Below are 25,016 nucleotides of genomic sequence, written 5' to 3' on the forward strand. Positions count from 1 at the left end.
GATGGTGATAAATTTATCTTATGAAAAGCATTATCTGTGGTGTACAGATGGTGTTAAATTCTTTTGTAATCAAATTATATTTTTCACCTTTACCTTTGTACAGATTGTTGACAGCATGTTTAATTTTTGACGTTGAGCACCGTTTATTTAAATGGATTTGAAAAAATTGCATCTGAAATACTTTGTTCCTGAATTTCAGCAGTACATGTGAACATACAAGAAAATGAGTCTAGAATTCAAGATAATGACATTTTAGGCACACTGAAATGTCTGAAATATTTTGCTGGGGTATTTTTACCTTAAACTGCTGAGCTGAAAGCAGTTGTTAAAACAAGCAGGTCTCATCTCATTCTTCAGTGAGGGGCCCTGTGAGACAGTTGCTGGAGTGATACAGATTTTTACAATATTTAAGGAAAAAAGCATTTGTTAGAATGACTGTAATCTTTCTCTATATTGCTTTGATGTAATAGTGTTTCAGATACTATGTACAGTCTGCGTTTATGTTGGAAAGGAAATTAAATGGGTAAATAATAAAGGGAAAAAAAAAAAAAAAACAAGGAAAAGTTTTACAACCTATACAGAGCTTGATCAGTCTCCTGAAGCACAAAAATCTGAGGAAGAACAGGCACCTCTTACAGGCTGTGTGACTTGCTGGACCAAACACCACAAGGTTCTGTATATGACCCATATTGATGCTGTGTATGAGCTAAAGCTTCTTAGTAATATTCCCAGAAATGTTACTAATTCTTAGGAAAATTGAATAGCATATCAGTAATGGAGGTTTGGAGAAGCAATCTTTTGTCAGTTTTGATTTATGAACAAAGTTTTTGTATTTCATGTCCACATTTCCCACCTCATGGTCTTTGCACTTCTGAGTCATTCATTATGTCCCAGTTACTGGCAAAAAGCTTCTAAAAGTGAACTTGAGCTGGGTCGTATTCGGCCTTGGCATCCCATTTGTTTGGACTTCTTAAATCATCACAGATGATCTGTAGAAAGTAGTAGATCTTGGACTGCCTTGTTCTGTAGTGAAGGCCCTGCTAGAGCAGGCCCATAAATGGAATCTGATATCTGGTTATAGATTTATTTCCCTCCCTTTTGCTATTTTGTCTAATGAGGGCAGATTAATGAGTGTAAACCATTACAAAACTATGTTTGGCCCTGTGGATGTCTGTGAATGAGGCTGGGAAGAAAGATGCAAGTGATACATGTGCATGCAAACTGACCTAGAATAACACAGGCTCTCTTGAGGCCCCTTTGCTTTAGCTCGGGCAGTGAAAAGGCACAAGTCTGTAGTTTCATTGCTACATAGAAACAGTGGCAAGTAAACCAATGGTGAGTTTTTGCCAGCTTTCTCTAGTATTGAGGATTGCATGCAGGAAATGGAGCTGCTGCCAGCACTGCTGCATGTTGTGGCACAGGGTTTTCTTGACTTGCCCAGTGCTTGATGCCTGTGCCCATAGTGCCCGGGCACTGCTGCAGAAAGACTCCTGGACTGCAGAATGATTTCCCGGTTGTTGGTTTGTCCAGTGTCCTCTGGCTCAGTCTGGAATGCCCTGAGTGTACAATGGAGAAATTGGAATTCTCTCTCTGGTGTCTGGGGGTTTCCACACATTCAGCTTTTACAGTTGAGTTCTTTCAGTATCTAACATTATAAAGCCTAGTCCTTTCATATAACTTCTTTTTCAGTGTTTAACTGCTTTGAGAGAGGGGAATGGCTTCCAGTCCATCTTTCTGCTGAGTAATGTGCTATGTGAATATCTGGATTTATGTAACACAGTTAACTCTCACTGATAATTTTGTCAGGAATGTGCACAAAATGTGGTTTTTTCTTTTGCTTTTCTGTACTGTTTGTGTACCCAGGTCAGGTTCTTACCCTGAATGCCTTTGTTCAGTTTGTATTTAAAAATATAAAAGATAAAATAATTCATTTTGAGTGACTGAGTCTTACAGCCAGCAATAGATTGCAAAATGTGTAGGTAGCACAGTCACTACACTTACACTGGTATCTTCCAGAAAGCAGAAGTGGGTCAAGTAGAAATTCAGCTGGGACTTGCATATTGCCATGGAGTGTGACAACAAAAATGCCATAAATAACGGATACCTTGACTCAGTTATCGAAACTGCCAGTGTTTTCCCAACAAGCTTTTATGTTTCTGCATACCAGGTTTCATTGATGTATTGCACAGAAGTTGTTGTAGTAAAAAGCTCTAATAACAAAATGCATTGCTTTCAAGTAAAACCTATTTCCATTATTTATTCATCCACTATATAATCTGCAGCATCACAATAGAGAGTTTGGAATACTCCGAATCTCCCCTGACATTGTGTGTTTGGTAGTGTTGCAATTGTTTCATACTGTTGCAGTATCTTAGTATCTGAACTTGTCTTGAAAGTGTGATGCTGCTTTTGATTTCTTGTATCCTCCTGGTTTTAAATTATCTCTAACAAGTGAATTCTAACTGGTTTGAGGATTTGGATCAGGTGCCCCACAGGAGGTGTAAGAACCAGTACCTTTGGAGGTGTAATTCAATAATGCTATAAGGTGGTGTATCTAGTCAAATATTAGTTCAGCTCTCTTTATTCTTCTCTTCAAAAGGACAGCAGAATAATGCTGCTGTGTAGATTTGTTTGTTGCATGCTGCAGTTTGATATTTATGTGTAGAAATTACCTGAGCTGGATTCTAGCCAAGGTGACAGATTCCCAGTGCCAGGTGTTCTGATGGGAAATTGATTGCCAGGTTATTTTCCCCTCAGCCTACTGAGGGACACTAGTGAAAGGATGCTGTTGACTGAGTCACTGTTCACGTTTCATCACAAACAGCTGGGTAGAGGGGGAGAGTGGGAGGAGAAAAAACCACAAAGAATCCCGGCCTGAAGTCTCCCCGCTCTGCTTTCCAGCAGATATTTTTCAAGTACTAATTTGCTTTATGATTTCCTTGCAACTTTTCTAGTGGTTTACAGGATTTGTTTGAGTGTCAGATGGGGTTTTTTCCCTGTACTGCTTAAATATTCTTGGTTTTCCTGACAGAGGGTCGTTCAGTTACATTCCTGTTTTGTCGTGCAAGGGGCAGAGACAGCTGGAGAATAGCAGCCTTCATTTTTGGTCCCTTTTTAGCAGGGCTGGATGGTAACCAGCAGATCAGCATCTGAAAAAGCAGAAATTGCTGACACGTGTTGTAGAAATGAGCAGCTGGAGATAGAAGTACCTTGCAATGCTGGTCTCAAAAACACAATTGTCTCACAGAGCAACCTCCTTTGCTGTGACAGTCCATTGCTTGTGTGCAGAGAACAAGTTTAAGGAGGGTAGGTGACTTTAAGTATCATGTACACGCTGGGTAGATGGGTTACACTTTCAGCTTGGCTCTTACAAGAAATGGAAATTTTGAAAGTTCTCTTAGGCATCTGGAAAGACTCCTGTCTGTTTCACAAGAGATAGTCTACATCTCCAGTTAAAGATTTTCCTTTTCAGCTTGTCTCCCCATGCCTTGTTTTATCAAAGTACTATTCAGGTGAGGTAAATACTTCATTAAATACATAATATTAAATGTAACTATTAGAACATTCATGTTACAAGTTGTAAAATCCCGGGGAAGAGTTTCCAAAAGCAACTTCAGGGTTTTGGTAAACTGAGAAAATATTGCACTCATCAAGCATCTCCTCTGGTATAAGAAAGCCATATATAATGTGACTAAACAGCTGAAAATATGGATTAGCTGCTTACCAGTATTGAACCTGATTTTTCTGCCTTAGTGTTCTTCCTGAAATCAAGCTAATAACTACTTCTATTTTTTTATTTGAGGGGAGGGATGATGTTTTCATTATAACGAGGAGAGAGAAAAAAGATGACCATTAGTATGGGACATGTATGGGTGGAAGCACATGTATAAATTCTCAGACCATCCATAGGATCCAGTAATATGCTTGTAAGGAATGAGCAGTCGGCATTTTCAGTCTTGTGATTTGGGCATGTAGTGATGGACAGCACAAAAGGGGACTTGTGGGGATCATATAATGTACAATATTGGTGGTCCATGGACAAAAGCAGAATTTGTTTAGTGTGGCTTTTGGGTAGCAGTGGCTCAGAATAGGTAGGATTGATAAGAGATGGCTGTACAAATGATGTTCCGAGCAGTGAATTAATTTTGTTACCTACTTCATGCTTAAAAGGAAAATTAATCCACTTCAGGTCTTATTTTCAGTGAAGACAGTTAAAAAATGATTATTCTAATGCAACACGCAATTTAAGAACCTACAAAAATTACCTAAATAGCACACCGAATTGGACACCAGATCCCTCTGTGAGCACCGGGTTCTAAAGCAAGCTGTGCCCTTACCGTGTGTGTCAAGGATTTTGCACAGTGAATGAGAGGAGGCAGAGTTCCAGAGCTCTGCAGAACAGGAGCGACCTGTGCAAGTGCCTGTAACCAGCGCGCAGGGCATGGCTAGAGCGCGGTCTGTGCGTCTGCACTGGTGCTTCCTTTGCCTGCTCTGCCAGCCCTCGCTTCGTGGAAGTGTAACCTGAGACAGGGCAAGAGCCCTGATCCTGGGGGGAAAGGGGGAGGGAGGGAATCTTTTGTCTCTGTGAAATCTTAGTGCAAAGTAGAGGCAGGTTCCTCAAGCCCAGAGTGGGATTTTCGGGAAGGAGAGTGCCCCGCCCTGGAGCTACGAGCTACGGGACAGGAGGGGAGAGCTGGAGCAAGACTTGACCACAGTGGCAGAGGCCCAGAGCCAGTGCTGGGGCCCTCCGGTGCCACTGAAGGAATTTGCTTTCGTCTTGACTCTTTCCTACTTGTGTTGCTGCCTGCCTGAGTGATCCCGATGGTGAGATCCTCTCTCTTGCAGAGCTGCCGGCTGAGTCAAGCAGAGTAGCCTGAGCTGCCATCAGAGTCTTCATCAGCTGGAAGTACCAAACCACTTTCTCAGGGCAGATTAAGTCCTGCCTGTGGCATTTTGTGACGGGCCATGTAAATCCTGGCAGGCAAAAATCCTACTGCCAGGCTGGCGGAAAAGTGGCGAGCAAGCAGAGCACCACCAGCACAGCTTTCTCCAAAGGCACAGCCTCCCCATCAGTCGGACACTGAGGCAAACCGGGTTCGCTGATAGCCTGGTTTGCAGCCAAGCCTGTGGTGACCTGGTGAGTCCACTGCAGGGTAGACTGGGCACTCGGTATTTAGGAAAATGTGGTAGGAAGCAGGTGTGCCGGTTGGTTCCGGTGTTTTGTTGCAGGTAATGTTTCCTGGAAGAAGTGGATATAATGTGTCTGGAGCCTGACAGTGAAATGAACTGAAAGGTGCATTCACAACCAGTGGAAGGCTAAATTAGTTTCATTCTTCATGGACATTTGAAGAAAAGGATCATGCATTGGAAAAAACGCTGGGGCTGGATGTTATGGATTGAGTAAGCACAAAGATTCCTCTGAGAAAGCGCTACAGAACGTCCTGCTGCTGGAGAAGGTAAAGGTGGAGGGCACAAAGCACCGTGGGTGGGTGACGGCTGCCCGCCGGGGAAGGCACTGTGCTACCTAATGCGGATGTGATCGTCTAAAGTCAGCAGCTGCTTTTAGTCTTAGTCTCTCTGGAAATGTTCACCAAAAAAAAAAAAAAAAAAAGGGCACGCAAGCAGCTAGCTCTACAAAGTGATCTTTTAAACCTTTTCTAAAAATTTATAAAAGTGGACATGAAAGATCTAAGTAGAAATCGGGCTCAGATACATTCAAGTTGCTACCCTAAATATCTAATTATTCACATTAATTTTAACTACATCATACTGGTGAATATTTATCCATCATTTTCATTTGCTACCTGCAATTAGTACATATGCAATTGACTGTTCTAGTGATCTCTGCAGTCTATCGAGCCAGGCTGCAATGAAGGCTTTAGTCCACACAGAAAGTACAGCTGGGGATTATCGAGTGTTCTTAATGCATGTTTGCCACGAAAAGTCCTCTGAAATGTGATTGCAGAATACACCCACCAGCATCATAATGGTGGGTCAGATTAAATTTCTGCTCCTGGTACTGACTGCTGCCTCACAGCCCTTCAGTTTTCACTCGGGGCATTGGTTTTGGTCAGTAAATCCCTTTGCTGTTTGCAGTTGCTGGAGTGGGGGCAGATTTCGATATGCTGGGGTCATTAATCCTGGAGTCTCTTTTACTCTTGGTCCCTGGGGTTTGTGTCAGTTTGTCCTGAAGGCTGCTCTTGTGTTACCGACCTTTAGCAGAAGGAGACAATACCACAGGACCTCTGTAGTTCTTGCAACTTTCTGTGTGGTTTGGGCATGGTTAATGAGGATTGCTCTCTGTGGAAGGTGACTATAGGAGTACCAAGTTCTAATTATCGAGCCTAATGCAGGTATGTGATACCTGAGCAGTGCTGTCCTTGCTTTGTGGCAGCTCAGATATCAGCTTTAACGTTTTGATGTGAACCGCTTTGTGCTTTAACTTTCCCAAGACTAAAAGGACAGGAAGCATTAACAATCAAACCAGGAACGCTGCTAACAAAGACTAGAAGATGCTGCAGCGGAGACATTCGGCTGTTCAGCCCTGTAGTAACTGCTAGGTACTTGGTGAGGTGCAAACAAATCTCTTTTCACTTGGATTTCCAAAGGTTGGTAGGGATTTTCACAGCTGTCGTTATTTAAGAGGTTTATTTTTACTTATCCCTGACTGTAGTTCTGCAATCCTCTCTGTCTAGGGATGAATTATACCTTAAGTTAGAAGTGCATTTTACCTCATTTCAAGCAGGACTGGATATAATTAGATCACAAAAGCTTTTTGTTGAAGTTAACTAGCAATTCTTCAAGAAAGAATTCAAAACTGCACTTTTTCTCGAAGCAAAAGAAATTGCTAACTTTTGGAAGACCTAAGGAATTCTTAATGATATATTTCAAAATTTTTAACAGGAAAATTTCTGATGTCTAGCCTGTGTTATCCTTGGCCAGCTCAACCTCTTTATTATTTTTTTAACACTGTCTTAGCTTAAATAACATAATTCTTTTTTTCTTATTTCTGGTATTTACCCTTCTTTCCCAGTAATTTGTATAGAATAGCCATTCCCTGTTGCAGCCCCAGTTTCTAACTAGAAAATTGATCTCTTGATCTAGTCATTTCTTGGGCACTCTGATAACTTTACTGAACTGGTAACATCTGGTAACTCCAGCTGGAGTTCCTCTTCCCTAATCACAAATTAACCTGCTGACCTCTTAACTCAATCCAGGAGAGGTGTTATAAGGAAGAAGAGTGGTTTATTGGTCTCTACCTAAAAAGCAGTAACATCTATAGGTACATTGGGAATGGTGCTCTCTAACTATAGTTGAGTTTTCTATCACTGATAAAAAATAATATGCTATTGCTGGTCTCCTGGGGATGATTTAGAGAACCTGACTCCATTGTTTTTTACCTCCTTGCTTCCTAGTAACTTCTCTTCTGATACATAGCATGGCTGGTTGAATACAAATGTAAGTTACTCCAGTAAATTAATTAGATTATTTCCCCTAATGTCCTGCCTCTTGCTGCAGTAACAGCAAAAGGGGTTTCTAACAAGTTAGAGTACTCTCATTTGTCTTTGTGAATTTCATTTTTTCAGACAATTAATGTTGAAGTGATATTTTCATGATTTTACTTCAATTTCTGGAAGCTTAACTGAAAAAACTTTCTATTTGAATGTCTTTATTTAGGTAATTTTCTGATTAAAAATTATATATTCTATATCTTCTCTTCCAAAAATTATCATAATGGCCATTTTCTGCTCTGAATTACTTTTCTCCCATTTCTTATATATATTTTGCTCTAGAAAAGCAAGTAGCAAGTTAGACAACTAAAATGCAAAGGACAATGTTTTCTTGTGTCTTGGTTTTTTAAAAACAATTGACAATATTTAAAATTTAAGGTACTGGTATCACATTTGCTGCCTGGATTTTACATAGAGATTTGACTGCATTTTTAATTTACCTGCTCTCATGTAACTGTTTGCAGTAATGAGAAATTCAAGCCACTTGGTTTTTCATGCTTCCTGACTAAAGGCTGGGATGTTGGGAACCAAGCAATGTGGTTCTTAAGAAACATTTCCTGTACACGTAGCAGTAGCAGTATTTGTAAATTCCAGCAGCGTCTGGTGAAATTTCACAAATGTGTGGGTGTACTAGGTGTCAGTGATGGGAATCACTTGGCTGCCAGTATCTTTATCCTTGGCTGTGGTACATGAAAAGTGTTGGGAATGAGTTTTCAGAGTTATGGGAATAATGAGCCAATGCTTTTGAAGTTTTTTTCTTTTAAATCCACAACCACTTGTTTGTTGGGCAATAGGTGAGAAGCAACGGGCACGCAGCACTGCAGCGTTAATTTTGCCAAGTAACATTTCAGTGAAGAATTATCCAGACCCTGTTGCTTGCTGGGTTTAAAGCCCTCGGCACTCAGAATTCCTCCTCACTGATTATCTCAAGGAGCCTTCCTGGCTACTGTTTCTCATCAGAGGACACCGTGGTCCCAAAACTCGTTGTTGCTCTTTATCCCAGCAGTTCAAATGAGATTTGTTCTAGAGAAACACACTGGGGCGCTGGACATCCTGACTTCACAGAACAGACTACACCTTGACTGATACTGGTCACCGGAAGTTTAGTCAAATAAAGGGAAAATTCAGTCCTAAAAGCTTATAAATAACACAAACTGCCCTGCTGTATTTATTCCCAGGTAAAATCCAGAATGTCTCTCTCGTCCCTTCGGATGGGGATCTCATGGGGTGCATGGTACACCCAGGACTGGGCAGGAGCTGTTATATTCTCCTTGGGAGGTGGAGGGGAAGAAAAGGTGAAAATCACAGCAATGATTTTAAAATTTCCCTCAGAGGGTGAAGCAGGGGCTACTTTAAAAAACATTTGATCTGGTAACTGAGCAAACTCTGTTGAAATGCCCACATCTCTCTGTGGACCATCTCCTGTGCTTAGCTGAGCTGTTCGGTCAGTTGCTCACCAAACGAGGGGCGCTCCCTCCCACCTTTCCCGTACAGCCTGGGGGGATGCATGCAGGGCCGGTGCTGGGAGGGGGAGTAGGGGACTCCCAGCTGAGATTAGATACAAATACTCGATTTGAGCGCACTGACCTCCAGAGCCCTTGCAGAGAGAAACTGGGGTGACAGTCCGGGAAAATGCATCTCAGTAGCTGCTTGCTTGATGTCCCTGGTCGTCACCAGCTCTTTTCTGTCATCCCAGCCTGCCTTCTCTCGTGACAGCAGCATTTCCCATGTGCCTGAACGGCCTGACTCCCTCTTTGTGATTCCTATCGAGTAGAAAAGAAAATATCAAATTGAAACATTTTTGCTTAGCCTTTAGAAGCTGAATTTGCTGTCGGTTCAGCATCTCTGTTGCAGGGCTACAAATTATTCCCAAGGAAAGCTAAGAAAGCCCTGTCCTTTCCAATTAGGCTGAAGCTGGGATGGGCATGCAGACTGTGACTTTTCTGTGGGCAGGTCAGATGCTGGTCACCTTTTCCAACGAGGGCTCTGCTGCAGGCTGGAAATTTATATCTCTTGGGAAATATCCTATTGAAGAGTGACATTGAAAGGACAGTACACTTTCCTCACTTGACACTTGAAGTGTCAAGTTGTATGTTTTTGCTGGACGTATTGAATGTGATCAGACAAGGAATTGTTTTGTGCTCTTGTTTGTACATTTGTAGAGTAATCTGATAGGTCTAGCTCCTCACTCTTCCTTGTGTGAGTCTCCCGCAGAACATAAGGAGAAGAGAAGCAGCTAAAAAATGGGCAGATAATCCCTGAAGCCGATTTGATATTCAAACAGAATGCCCGTGATAGGAAAGGGATGGAATTGAATCTCCTGCAAATGTTCAGCAACAGCTTAAGGAGTAAGGAGCAAAACTTCTGTTGTACCTGTGGGCTGTAATAACCTTTCAAAGAGCAGGCACAGCTTTGGGGAACTATATTTGTTCCTGGGTGATGACTCCCAGGTCTAAGTTATTTAGTGAGCTCAGCAGGCACTGGCTGCCTGGCTGTGGAGGTCCTCACATGCTCAGCTTCTCTGCGTGTTTGTACCAGCTTTCAGGAACAAATTTGCAGTGCCACCTGTGGCACTGGTACACCTGGGGTCCATCCACAGCTGGGTATTTGAGCATTTCCTACTTATTAGCAATTCTCAACGTTGCTTAAAATGCGAGACAAATGCCTGTCCCAAAGCTACCTGGCAAGCTTTTAGGACAGACTTGTTTTCATTTGAGTAATTTAAATTTGTTCACAGCAATGAATGGCAGTGTCAGCATGGTTCTGCCTCATGTCTAGTGAAGCTACAGATGAAATTATGGCCTTGTGAGTAGCTGATTTCTGTTTGGCCTACAAAAGGTCATGACTCTGGAGTGGCTATTGTTTGTCAGGCACTGTAGTTACACACAGGAACACACCACCTTAACGATGGCAGCTCAGCAAGAGGCTGAGGATGTGCCTCATGGGATTCCTTTGTTTTGGAGTCCCTTTCTTCCAGTGTCTTTCATCCTGCCCCACAAACAAGGATGTAGGTTTGCAAGTCAAAGCAGAATAATGTTGTACTTCAATGGTGCTGGCTTCTGTGAAATGTAACTCACAGCATGTGGTCATGCTTTGCATTGAACTGTTTAGGATTATTTAAAATTCTGTGCGTTTTTATTTTTATCAGGCCTGAAAAGAGTGGATGGCCTAAACCGGTGCTTTATTTTGCACTGCTGTGTATAGGCTACCAAACATGAAGAACAGTTTGAGTTGTTAACTGTTTTATTGTCAAACATTACTTTTAAAGTTATTTTCAGTAAGATACTTGATTCAGAACTTACTAACTTGCATATTCTGTTGTAATTGGGTTTTACCAGTTATCACAGTTGTTCCAGTGGTGACTCTGCTGATGTATTTTAAGGAGGAAAAAGGGAAGAAAACATTTGTGCTCTTTGAAGGAGCTTTTTAATCTACCTTGCTATTATTTGCTTACTGATCTAATTCTGTGTACTGATTGTGTAAAACTTACATTATTTCACGCTGTTTTGTACCTAATTTTAGCTGGCATTTAGTCCTTACCACTGACTTTAGATAATACCCCTGCACATTTAATGCATTTCCATATAAAATTCTTACTAAGGTGTTAATCCTGTATTATGAAAGTCCTTTCTCAGTAGAATATGTATTGTACTAACCCTAAATGCTATATTCAAACTACTGACTGACCTCACAACAGCAAGGGACAAGGGCCTGTGATGTTCTTCAGAATCCTGATGCATTTACCAGATCTGCTCAGACTGAATTACCTGTAAAAGCATTTGTGCATGCAATTTTTTCCACACTACCTCAGCAAGTAGTCTCTAATCATACTGTTTAGCAAGTATCACTGAACAGAAGTGTATATTTTTTTTATAATAAGCTCCATTCAACTTAATTTACTCTGATGTAAAAAAAAAAAAAAAAAAAAAAATCTCTAACCAGATTACTTGGAAAGTCCTTAGTATGTATTGTGTATTTCTCGGTGCTAAAGACTTTCAGCAGCAAAAGCTCTTGCTTCTGCCTTTTGGGTGAGAAAAAATTCAAGAAAATAGGCTGAGCTGTGCTATATCCCATGTCTTTTGAATTCTTGCACCTTGAATTCTGAAAAGCAGGTCTTAACTGCCTTAAAGCTCTTTTAGGATGAGGGTCATTTGAACAGGCCTAATTTTTTCTGTCTCCGTCAGAAATGACAATAGTTTGTGTTAATATCATATAGCTAATGAAATAAATTTCATCAGTTACTAGTGCTTCTGCTGTGGTCTTTGATATGGTTTCAGAATCAGTAACTTCATTTCAAGGCTAGTTTTAGCTTTTTCTATACTGCCATCTTGCTTTAGGACATGCCCACTCCATTGCTGCGGAGAGCACCAGCCCTAATAATGAGCCCATACATCTGGAGTTCAGTTATGCAACAAAAGTTATGATTACAGGAACCATTTATTTGAGAGTTGAAGAGAAAACCAGTTGTTTTCTCATATGGATGCTGTTTGGCATTACCTCATTAACAGTGTGAGGAAAGTATAACTTTGTTTCTTTAACTTGGTGTAACCCCAGAAAACTTCACAGCTCATGGAAGTCAAAAGTGCCCTTGCATTGGGTTACAGAAAGCAGGGTGGTCGAGGTGGGAGGTACAGGTACTGGCTCCAGCTAAACCAGATGACTGCTGTGCTTTTTCATTCCTATCCTACTGCCTGCTCAAAGCAGGGTCAGCTGTGGGCTCAGACCAGGCTGCTCGGGGCTTTATTCAGTTACAGCTTGGGAACTGCCCAGGGCTGGAGACCGCACAAGCTCTCTGGGCATACTGTTCCACAGCTGTGCTGTCCTTAAAGGTGAAAAGGTTTTCATTACAGCAAATCAGAACCTATTCTGTACCAGCAGGCGCCTGTTGTGTTTCATTGTCTCACCACACACTCCTGTGCAGAGCCTGGCCCTATCTTCTCAAGGGACTGCTGTCAGGTCCCCCCAAAGCTATTTCTTCTCCAGGTTCTGTAAGAGCCATTCCCTCAGCTGTGGTTCCCAGGGCAGGTGTTCCAGGCCTGCCCATCTTGGTGTCTCTCTGCTGAATTTGCCTCCATCTCTTAGGTGCTTCACAGACTGCATAATTTACTTTCCCCCCTGAAATTGTTCTACATTTTCAACACCCCGCAGGCGCGCACACATCTCTGTAATTTCCTTTGGAGCCTTCACTTTGGTCTGTGGGATTCAACAACCCAGTATCTTCACCGTAAGGGTTCTGTTAAACTGGCTTTTGAAAAGACATTTACTGAGTCTTCTGTTATACAGTGGAGTTGCTCGGTTATTGTCTTCTGTGACATCCTTTTGGCTGAAATTTGGATGAACTGAAACATGAAAAGGGTGTTTTATAGCACTAAAGCCATGGAGACAGGTTTGTGAACTGCAGACCAGAGTCCTCGAATTCAAATTAGTGCTGTTTAATCGGCAGTGTTCAAACAACTCCTCTGAGACCTCTTGTGGTGGTAAAGATGCTGCTTTTCTTTTCTAAACTGTTTTGGTTTGTTTTGTTTTTCCCTGTGGACCATAAATTCCTAATGAAAGGGTGCAGAAACTTATTTTCTAGCAACGGGATATCTTTAAAGTTGGATATCCAGCTAGGGAGAGTGGAAGGAAAAGTGGCTGTGCACATCCACAGCATCCCAGGCTTCCCAGGCAGGTGTGAAGTTGACCCCATACCGTTAAAGTTTTGTTCTCAGATGAATGAAAAACCTCCCTGCAGTGGGAGTTGTCCTAAAACAAGATCTGAGGCCTGCTTGGTTCCACTGCATTGTGTGATGGTGGCTCCTGTCCCAGCCAGAGGCCTGGGTCCAAGGGAAGCTACAACTGCACAAGCTCTCTGACAGCTTCTTCTGCGTAGGGTGGGACACAGGCAGGCATTGCCTGGGAGTGAGCTGTCATGAGCTCTGTCCCTCTGATCCACGATTTGCTGGAAAACCTCTGCAGGGAGCTGTGTTCTCTTTGGAACAGCTCTGTGTGTGCTGCTCCTCTGAAGGCCTAGTACGTGACTTCCCTGGGCTGGGGTGTATGTGAGCTGAAGCTGGGGAATGTGCAAAGGGGAGGGGGAATGTGACCACAGGTATATCTTACTTCCAAGCTCTATATCATAAACTTTTTGTGGCTGCCTTTTATGTGACAGTGCACTTCCAGGCAAAGGAGGCAGCAGGAATATTGCAGCAGTTGGAGCTGAGCTTTAGCTGTACAGGCACAGGAATGCACAACTTCATCCTGATGCTTTTATAGTCAACCTTTCACTGTATAGGTAAGTACTTAGCCAACCCCCAGTACTGCTTGCTGCTTAAAACAAAGGTTTGGACATTAAAGAGCTATTTGAATGTCTGAGATTTACTGCAGAAGAGAGGGCACAAGCTGGAAGCAAGGAAAAGGCAGAGCCGTTTTAGTGGAGAAATGCCAGGGTTGCGAAGGGAATTTTTTGGATGAGGCCAAGTGGAAAAGCTGTGCTTGTGTCAAATTCCTGTAGCAGTGGCTGGCAGCACCTCAGGACAGTTAATCAGAGACATTGCCAGTGGCTTGTTTATTCCTGCTTGGTTGTTTGGCTCCATGGTGCTTGTTTTGCAACTTGCTTGGGACCGTTTAATTTTGTGTTATTTTTTTATCTCCTTGCAATGAACATTTTGAATCACCCTGTCTTTTACGACCAAGCCTGACACTGAATGCTGAAGTGGTTAAAGATGACCTTCCTTGCTCTCAGCTGTGCTCTGTGTGTTCAATGCATACGTGAATTGGCTTAAAACCTATCAGCATGCTACATTATATGAAAAATAATTATCTGCAGTGGTGTTGCTCATAGCAGAATTTTTCTGTCAGTTATGCAGTTAATGCCCCAAAGGTAGATGTGCTTATATAGTTTTGCTTGTTGGCTGTTCTGCCAGCTGTGGGTGAAACAAAGATCTCTGGACACCTTGGGCTGTGTTCTCTTGAACAGTGGATTTGAAGCTGCATTCTTGCCCATGTGTTCAGGCAGTACCTCTGGAGCTTGAAACCTGCTCCTGAGATGCTCTTGGAGCATCCAAGTGGACATGTCAGTGGCCCTGCTAAGAGCTGAAGGGCTTCATCTCTGAAGGGCAGACATACACATTTCAATGGCAAAAACTTACCCACTGCACTCAGTTTAAGGAAAATGGTACCACACTGAATGTATTGGTGTCTGCTGTGTGACTTGTTCCTATCTGGGGACTTGGGCAGAGGTTGCAGGAGAGAGTTTTTCCTATTCTTCCTGAATCTTGCTTTGTTTTCACAAAAACATAGCTGCCTGTGGGGCTTTTTAATAGCTGTTGAAAGAAATTATGACTGTGGGTTGCCATTAGGACTATGATTAGAGTAAGGATTTGATGATGGCTCTTGGCTAGAAACCTCAGAAAGCACTTAGAAGTCATATTTCCAAAAGTTCATAATGCTTGCATTTGGGAATAGGCTTTTGCGTATTGTTGGGAAGGCAGAAAAAGTGGTTAGTTTTTGTTTGGGTTATTTCTTATCAAGTTGCATGGCATCATCCTTCGAACGTTTTAAAGAATAAAATGTTAATAAGAACTTAGTAAGGATAAGGATAAGTTAATCATAGAAAGTTGAGAACTGTAAAAACCAGAAATTCCGACCAAATGGAGGGCACTCTTTGCCTAAATGTCCTGATTTGGGAGCGTCTGTCCAGGCAGGAATCAGTAGGTACAGAAACCTGACATTTTCATGTGTTTGTAGCTTCTTTGATGTCAGCTGAAGAAGCATTGGTGACCTTAAACTGACATTTAATCGTTTCTCTGAGAGTTGCACAAAATAATCAAACAACAGATATTGTTAGCTGCTCCTGAGAGCTGTTGTTTGTTTCAGTAACAGATTAAACACATTACAAGACTTGACAGTTTCATTTAATTGAACTATTTACTCTTTGCTTCACTAAAAGGATGTTTCTGAAAACAGGATCTAGTACAGAGTACTCAAGCCAAAATAGTTTCTCTGTTATATACTTAAAATTGAAAATGTTTATCTTAACTGCCTTTATAATTTACACAGAATTTTTATTCTTTAATAAGAACACATCTTGTAAAAGCATTAATGTTCAAAAAGGAGTTTGCTAGAGTTCCCAACTTTCTATGATGTTCTTATTAGCATTTTATTCCTTAAAATTCTTTAACTATAAAATGTGATTTTTGCTATAAAATGTGACCACGATACACTCTAGTCTATAGAAAAGCAGAAGCCTTGCAGTTGGTAGCAGTACTACTCTTGCTTATGATCTTCCTGGTACAATTCTGCAAAAAGTGAATTACATCAAGTATGCCAAGGCTCTCATGCAGAGGCACACAGGATCCGTGGCATCTTTTGTATAATCCATTCCATGACACATCCTCCCAACTACAAAACAGAAACATTAATCTTCTATTTCCACATGCTGTGTCTTCTCTGTATCAACAGGTGTTTCGGGGTTTTTTTCTGGAATGGATTTACTCCTAGCCCTTTATTGTTCTGTAAACAGTTTACCTGAACTTTTAAGAAGTAAATTGAGTGCTGTTGTAGTAAATGCCTCTCTGTTCACTCCCCCAGAATTCACCTGGGTTTCACCCAGATAAAACTTGTCTTGTATGTAATTTTTCTGAAGAGCCTGAAGATGCAAAAACTCTGCAATTGTTAAAAAACTCAGTGAAAAATGATAATGCTGACATTACAGAGATGGAACAAAACCACTTTGTGCTAGTCAAGAATACCCAGAGGCTTTTCTGTGTCTTGAGTTTTGTTATCCAATGCTCATATTACAGATGACTTCCCACATTGCGATCGGTAAGTGCTACAAAAAGGGTATTCTTGGGTTTTAGGTGTCCAGGTAATGAGCAGAGTTTGAACAGACCTGTAAAGCAAACTGAAGGATAAGAATACCTGAGCCCTGGCCAGCTGCCGAGATTGGCTTTGGTTAACGTAGTTCTGCAAAACCTGCAGAGGGTGGAAGGGAATGGGGCTGTGTTTAAACCATCAAGGGAGAAGCTGAGTTCCTTGACTGCTGACAGGTTCCCTGCGCAAAGGTGTAAGCAAGGCCTTCCTAAGACTATGAAGAAAGGAAGGTGATTGTCATCAGATCTACATAGAGTGGGGAAGTGGGCAGGGGATTCTGCAGGGTTTTTGAGCTGTGAAAGGACAAACGCTGAGGAGCTTTAATGAGCATGGTGCTCTGGTGATTTTACATTAGGCCTATGAAACACAGCTTGCACAAATTGTTAAGTCTTCTCCATGTGCAAATCTAAGGGATGCAGCTTTTATGTATTTACAACAAACTTGGGAGAATATTTGAAGTGCAACAACAGTTATTTAGCTATGGAAAGTGAATCTACAAAGTTTTTAATAAAAACTAGATAGACGCTTGTAGGGTACTGCCTGGGGCTTTACCCACATTGCTTATCAATGTTGCCAATGATCTAACTCTTGCTTTCACAATTTTGGATTTTATTTCAAAGTCAGGCGAGAATGATATCTAATATTTATGTTGTTAGCAAGTGTGCACTATTGACTCTGCAACAATCACTTCAGACTTGTGTTCAAACATGATTTTAGATTTGTTAAAATTCCTTCAGTATCAAGCTGGCTTATGCTTAATGCTTTGTTTTAAATATTATTCTGAAACAGCCTTCCCTGAATGGAGACACTGGATTTGAGGCTGCAGGACAGATACAGACAACAGCAACAAGATAAAAACTGTAAAGATAATTAATACATTTTAATGACACTTGGTATTTTACTCCTTAGCAGTCTGGTGCTCTGCAGGAACAAATGGCGAAATTGGCAGCAGCACGGTGTGCCCACAGCAGACACTTCAGCCAGCAAGCCATTCACAAGAGTTATTACTGAATGCTGATGGCCTTTCCCATAGAAAAAGAAAGCTTGCAATGGTTTCTGCACCTGCAAGGAGTTTCCTAGCAACACCACTGAGGAAACTGTATGCCAGGATTTTCTTTTCAGAGTTCTTTTTGTTGAATATAGCAGCAGTTGTAAAACAAAGGTCAGGAGCAACTTAAGCTCTTCAAAGCAATGTTGTGTATTTCATTTACTCAGAGAAGTGTTTGTGTTGTAGTTTTCTGCCTAGAGGATAAATATTGGGTTACAGTGTCATCCAATAGACAACTGCGGTTTAGTTAAACGTGAACATCGCTTAATATAAAATGTCACTTTTTACTTGCGGGAAAATTCCTGTTAGCATTTAACACTGGGTCATGCCTTGTGAGGGAACCAGAAGTCCCTGCTGCCTTCTGCCTGCTCTGGCAGCTGGGCACAGCCAGGGGCTTTCTGTGCAGCACGGAACAGGGGAGCACAGAACATCACCTGGTCGAGGGAACAGACCATTAGTCTAACTAAAAAAAAAGAAGAAAGGTGAGGCTTTTTGGTTTTTTGTTTGTCTGAGAAGGTGTATGCGGTCATTGTCTCACTGCGTGCACAGACCTCAGGTGAGTCCCTGCTTCATGCCTTGTTATCAACAACTTCATGGAAAATACTTATTTCAGCTACATGATGCACAGGTATTGTGTCAGAAGTACTTGCTGGGCTTGTCCTTACTGGCTTTGCCATCTTGGGAAGGGGAGAGGACAGATTTTATCTGTGTTTTAAGGATGGGGGAATTAAGGTGAAGGACTAAGACCCTTTTCAGCCCTCTGGGCTGGGGTTGCAGTCACTGGGGAAGCTGGGCCACACTCTTGGCCCCTCCAAACTTCTGCTTTTGTCATGCAGAACAGGGACAATGTTTTTGTCTCCTACCAGGACAGGTAGTGAGGTAGCCTGAAAAATGCATGCAGCTGTAATAAACGTTTTTGGTCTCTACCCAGTATACTAAATAATCTCTAGGTCTAGAGCCCAGTCTAAAAGTGGCATTTTACCATTTCTATTCAATTTTATGTGCTAGACAAGGGACAAAGTCTATTACATGTCTTTTTTTTTCCTTGTGTTCTGACTTGGTGAAAACATTTTGTACTTAGATTGTTGGAAGTTGACCTTTTCCCATTAGCTACTTGGAGAAATACAGGTTCTGCATGGTTTAACATGTAAGCAGTCCTCTAAAAAATCAGCAGTCATTAGAAATAATTCTCTCTCTCTCTGCTCCCTGTTTATTAATCTAAATTATGAATTTGGCTGGAATTTTATACCAAACAAACTAACATGCTTAAGGCAACCTTCTGTTTCCTTCATTACAAAGGCTCTTGACAAGTGTTAGCACCACTTTCCTCCTCTCAGAAATATTTCCAAGTAATTTGCCAATGAAAATTAGTTGAGGATAAGGGAAATTTTCAGTGGAAATCTTTCACAGCTAACAGAAGAAATGAAACACTATTCCATTCAGATAATTTTCTTTTCTTTTAGGTGATGTGACCCCTGCTCTCATGAATCCTCTCCTGCAGTCAGGGTCTGTTCCTTTGGCAGAAGGAATATGTTGGACCATATCAGACATGAATGCAGATCATGTGATGGTCACACAGGAAACTTTAATGGAGCAGTTAGTGAAAAATTATCCAGGTAACGTGTTTGTTTCTCCCTCCTTTAAAAAGTGGCTGTATCATCAAGCTTGAGTTTTTGATAGAGGACAAGGGATCACTGAATGTTTACAACCAAAGCTGGCAAAGTGAAGGAGGGTAAGTTAACAGGCACCTGATAGAATACATGAATGCGCATACTTCTCATCAATCTGTGAGTGTCACTACATTGACTTGGATGTAATCCTTTTCACAGATTGTAATAAATCTTTGAGAATAAGAGGGAACTGAGTGCAGTGGCATGTGGAGAGTATGCCCTTTCCAGAGAGTGGGAAAACACAGAAGTGGTACTTATGTGCCAGATACGGAACTGCATAAAATAGACTGTTAGATCACAGAGATTCTAAGTCCTCATGTAAGAAACAGGAACACAGCTGACTTTGACTACAAAGGGACTGGGTAGGAGTCTACATCTGGTGTTTGCTATCAAAAAATATAACCAGCCTCAAATTCAGGTTTGTTGGTCATAGCCTAGCCATTTCCTTCCTGAAAGCAAATTACTTACACTAAGTTCATCACTTCTAGCTCAGTTGGTTGGAGCACGGTGCTAATAATGCCAAGGTGGTGCGTTTGATTCCAGTATGAGCCATTCAAGCTGGACTTGATGATCCTTGTGGTCCCTTCCAACTCAGAATATTGATACTGAGATTTTGATAGGGTGGCAGATACTTCCCTTAAATGTTTTCTGTAAATCTGAAAAATATCCCCTTTCCCTTAGATCTGCAACATCAAAGTGTTAATGTGTTTGAGACTTTGTACAGTCTCATCATGGCCCTCTCAGTAGGCTGCTTTTTTGATACTGAGCTGCTTCTTTTGAGTCCTCTTAACCTGACAGCTCTGTGAACGATATAGGCTGACATGGTAGGCATTTTAAGCAGTGGGAAAAATATTAATGCAACCCCACAAACTGGCACAGGACCGTGCCAGGAACGTGTTGTAGTCACTAAGTGCACTGAGATAACCACAAGGTAGAATTTGTAGGTCAGCCAGAAGTAGCACTCTCAAAGTTTGTAGGGTCTTGGAGGTATTTCTTGCTGTGTTTTCACCCTGCTGGAAGTTTTTAATTTTGTGGACAGGAGATCAGCTGTGACTAGACTAAAGACTCTGAGACTGTGACACCTGATGGAAAACCAGTAGCTGAGACCAGTCTCAGTGAAATAATAAATTGACATCTGACCAAACTACACCAGAAACTTCAGAGAGAGTGATGAAAGTCACTGTTAAATAACATGCCAGGAGGGAAATGCTTTGAACAAGACATTGTTTAGTTTGTACCTGACAGAAGGTCTCTCTCATGAATAGCATATCCTGACAGGGACAAAGACAACATCCTTGCTCCCTCACAGTGGTGCTGCAGTGAAAACCAGAGACACAGCTGGCCTTTACCTAAATGCTTTGGATATTTTATGCTTGGTTGATTTCAGGACTGTTGTATGAGAGAGATTTTTTGGCCAGCACCCATTTTATTTGAAAACTTATTTCTGGTTTGAAATATCTTGTCTCTTTGTTGTAGGCATTGCAGTGCCCTCCCACAATTTATTATATAATATCCTTGGCACTCTAATTAAGGAAAGAAAAATCTATCATACAGGAGAAGGATATTTCATTGTGACTCCCAACACATACTTTATCACAAATGAGGCCACAGAAGACAACAGAAGGGTCCTGTTGGAGGACAGTTGTTGCTGTTCATCGCCTTCCATCACTTACCTGGTAAACATTAAGCCCTGTGCAGACCTAGTGAAAGAAAACATTCCTACAGTAACTCATTACAGATCCTGCCATTGTTTCCCTGACCAAAATATGCTCTGTGAACAAAGACATCAACAGGTAATGAGCCATGAATCTAATGGAGAGGGAAAGAGAGGCTGCAGTGAATTGAAGCCTTCAATTCAAACTCAAGGGATCTCTGCACCTGCTGAGAACCGTTCCTGGGACACCATCAAATCTCTGGCATCTGTGAAAGCAAAACTGAAAAGCAAAAGGTTTGGCATTGGTATTTTCTGGAGAAGTGGTTCTAAAAAAGAAAAACACAAGAAGGAGTACTCCACTTTTTCAGCCCAGTTTCCTCCCCAGGAGTGGCCAGTCAGGGATGAAGATGACTTAGACAATATTCCACGTGATATTGAACATGAAATCATCAAGCATATTAACCCTACTCTTACAGTTGATAATTTGATTAAACACACAATATTAATGCAGAAGTTTGAGGAGCAGAAAAAATATATCAGTAAAGAGAAAAAATACATCAGTAGTGGTACCTCAGCTGAAGTGTCAATAGTCAGGCAAAACCATCATCTTTCAAAGGATTGTATTCAAAAGGCACCAAGTAAAATAGCAAAACACACCAGGAAAACCAAATCAAAGAAAGAAAAGCAGATTAGCAGGAGCAGCGGGAAATCTCACATACAGAAGCCAACATCTCAAAGTGTGAAACTGGAAGAGAACATTTCACTGCCCATCAAAAACCAAGAGCCACCTGATGTAGCAGTGGAATCCCATGTGATATATAAGAAGCAGATTAAGAATCCTTTTCAGGGTCTGCCATGGAGACCTCACACCTTTCATTCAAGAGGGTACCAAGGTGTTTTTAACAGTCAGCTGAAGTGCCGGACTCAAAAGCAAGGAAGGGCTTTCCAAAGGCCACAGTCCTTGGCCTCCTCAAGACCCTTCGGCTGTGAAACTGAACAGCTGGCTGCAGAAACTGAGGCTGACAAAGCTAAGCAAAACAACCGACTCCATGCTAATAGGTCTCGCCTTCAACTAAAGAAAGACAATTTAAGTGAAAATGGTAGTCATCTACAAGGCAGTAATCTGCAAATAGATAATAAAAGTAAATACTTTCTAGAGAGTAATATTTCTGAAGAAAATGTCTATAAAAGAACAGTAAAAAAAAAGTCTCCTTGCTCCTACATTGAAGATAGTGGTGTGTGCAAAGAAAATGCAGAATTTCCATTCTATCTGAAAGATGAGCACTGCAGACGCAAAGCTGACACTGTATGTGAGTTGTTAGATGGAACAGCCAATGAATTTCAAAATGTCCATCTTTCAAATTACACAGCCAGTGTTAATCTGGCCCAAAAAAATGGTGTGAAATGCAGACCAAAGACTGATAAAAAGAGTGAACTTATATTTAACTATGACTGTGCCAGCCATCCTGGATCAATGGAGCTGGAAAGTGAAGGATTTACTGATAACTTCCATCTTCTGTACCAAAAGGGACGTGATGGTGACACCTGTAACTTGTCACATCTGGATGAGAATTCTGAAGGCCATGCATCATGTCACCTGCCTCCTGGCCATGCCTTTTCAGACACAAGAGACTGGAGTACAGCTGTGCAAAAGCCGGGGGCAGCTGTGTCCTTAAAAGCCTGTAAGGTCAGTACTTGTGCTGCCCAGCACAACACAACTGTAAATGAATGCAACTCTGGAGAGCACGGATATAAGGGACGTGCTAGCTTTGCAGAATCAACAGACAGCTCAAAAGAGCATCCAAAACCAGACTCCACAGAAGAAAGCTGGTTGTGCAGTCAGGTTCTTCTGAAAGGTCACAGAAAGGATGAAGGAACTGGCCTTACTGAATGTGGGAATGGCTCAGCTGTGGCAGATTGCTGCCACGCTGACGAGGCTGACTCTGATGCTGACACTTCGCAGAACTTCACGCATGAGGTAGGAGAAGGAGAAGCACTCTGTGCCTTGGGCTTGCAGATCAAAGAAGTGAGAAACCCTTTAGGAAAAAAATATCTGTTTTTTAAGAATACATGTCCTGTGATCCCAGAACAGAAACACTCAGAAGGGACAGAAAACCACAGCATTACAGGAGACAGTGGAATTGACTCCCCAAGGTACGAAAACACATGAAACTAAGTAAGATGTTTTATCTTCAAATTGACCATCAGATTTAGGCAGAAATGATGCAGTAAATCATAAACTCCCTCCTCAACAACAAAATTCTTATTATTTTTTAAAACTTCAGTGTTATTGATCCACAAATACTCAAACTGTATAGTTCTGCTAAGTCTTTTTACATGAACATTTTCTCACATCAGTTATACAAATGCTGCTGTTTGTCTTTTGCATTTGTTGCCATGAGGCAAGACAACAGTATGAGATCTGTCCTGCAGGTAGAGATGGCCAAGCGCAGAAACGTTAAGAAACATGGTGTTTGATAAACTCGGTGTTAAACACAGTGTTTGACAAGCTCCTGTTAGCAGGCAGGTTCAGCTCACATAGATCTCACCATATGACACTAGATACTGTCATAGTTTCTCCAGTTGTACATAAAGAATAGAGATCCAACAAAAATTTAAAGTAGAAAATACCATCTGACTTGCCCACAATAGACAGGAGAATGTGTACATCACCTGAGCTTTCATAGTGTATATTTTGCCTGTAATTACACCTGAAAATCCCTTAATGGACAACAAATTGGCATGAAACAATCTTTTACACAGGTGTACATGGAGACCTCCAAAACTTAACCAAATTGGCAAGAACCTATGTTAAAAATCACATCCTTTTTTTTTTTTTTTTTTTAACAGCGACACATTCTCTTAGTATCTTAAATGAGTAGTATTTAACTAATTAAACCATTGGAGTTCTCATTAGTTTTGTACTGTCACCTTGAGAAGCTGGTATATGAAGGAACAAACCACAAACTACAGTTTCTAAGGAAATTCTGCTAATTGTTAATCTTTTCCTTAAGCAGCTCTTGGCTGTGCACTCTTCCAAGCACACTTGAAATCTTTAGCAAAATGTATTTCAGAGGATCATTTTTACTGTTTGTACTGATGCCATCTCTGGCACTAAAAGCTAAGCCAACTCAGTTTGGTTTTGGAATGTGAAGTCTGACTTCTAATAATTCTATTATTTTAGGTGGACTGAAAAGAAGATGAAGCTTCCTGCCAAATTCTAAAAGTATAAATATCAATGCAAAGAGGAGGGCAAGTGAAAGGACAATTGCAACAAAATTCCTTACTTCATCTAACTCTGGTCATGAATATTTGATTTTTTTTTTTAATGAGCTTTGTAAACTTTCCCCTTGTAACAAGGTACCCATACTGTCAATGCAGCCAGTCACATCAGTGAGGCTGTCTCTAAATCAAAGCTGTTAGTTAAAACTTTTGACAATGGTGTTTGGAGAGGTCATGTGTATTTTGTTTGCCCTCATCTTTAATTATTTTTTGTGTGTCTCTGTGATAATAAAAATGAGAACTGGCGTTCTTCATTCAGACCCACACCATTGACCTGGAAAGGGCTTGTGCTGCTCTAATAGGAACTGCAGTAGGCCAGGGCTGTTTAACACTGTAATTCTGGAGAGCATTTCCTACTTGTGACACAGAAATTAGAGCATGCTTCACCTTCCCTGCAGGAAAACAAAGCAAATGAACTAGACATGCACCTGGTCACTACAAAAATTCCTTTAATACCAAGGTTCTCTGACTCTGTCCTGCAGCACTCTCAGCTATCCTCAGCCTACTTGGTGTGTTTGTATCTGACAAGCACGGTTTAGTCTTTGCAAATGAAAAGGTGCTGGTAGCAGGAGACAACAGGTAAGGCCAGTGGCACTGCTTTAAGAGAGGCCCTGCTTGTAGCCTGACCTTCCCATTCCACAAGGAATCGACATCCTGGCAGCTGTCAGGATCGCTTCATAGATTTTACTTCCTAAAACTAATTTTGACTTCTTTATCCTGATTTATCTCTGTAGCTACAAGCAGATTGTGCTGGGCTCATGCTGCAAATCACCACAGGCTTGAGGTTTTTAAATCGTAGTTATTTGGTCACACTGCCCTTTCCTACTTTAGACTTTTCACAACTGAACGCTTCTCTGCCGTAGTTATAGAGGCTAAGTCATCAGCTTGTAAAACTACTGGAGATTTGTTCTGGGGAAAGGCGCCCTGGCAACAGCCGTGGGCAGAGCCCTCATGGCGGACCCGTCATGGCGGCCACCCCCTCACAGCGCGCAACGCGC

The 25,016-nt window shown here is 41.5% G+C and overlaps 1 protein-coding gene across 3 annotated transcripts; it reads left to right on the plus strand.

Moving 5' to 3' along the window:
* Window positions 1-4,614: 4,614 nt before the first annotated feature.
* Window positions 4,615-24,845, plus strand: STOX1 (storkhead box 1). 3 transcript variants are annotated; one of them, XM_010400723.4, is made up of 4 exons: window positions 4,615-5,456; window positions 18,876-19,028; window positions 20,559-22,890; window positions 23,921-24,845. In XM_010400723.4, exons 2-4 carry the CDS (start codon window positions 18,896-18,898, stop codon window positions 23,958-23,960), a joined length of 2,505 nt encoding a protein of 834 aa, XP_010399025.3. In that variant the 5' UTR covers window positions 4,615-5,456; window positions 18,876-18,895; the 3' UTR covers window positions 23,961-24,845. The 3 variants fall into 3 exon arrangements, with proteins under 3 accessions (XP_010399025.3, XP_010399027.3, XP_039410433.1); XM_010400725.4 differs by lacking the exon at window positions 4,615-5,456 and adding an exon at window positions 17,059-17,894; XM_039554499.1 differs by lacking the exon at window positions 4,615-5,456 and adding an exon at window positions 17,059-17,894 and having other exon boundaries at window positions 20,559-22,714.
* The last annotated feature ends 171 nt before the right edge of the window (window positions 24,846-25,016 follow it).

This window comes from Corvus cornix, chromosome 6 (genome assembly GCF_000738735.6).
Source record: "Corvus cornix cornix isolate S_Up_H32 chromosome 6, ASM73873v5, whole genome shotgun sequence".
NCBI classification, from domain to species: Eukaryota; Metazoa; Chordata; class Aves; order Passeriformes; family Corvidae; genus Corvus; species Corvus cornix.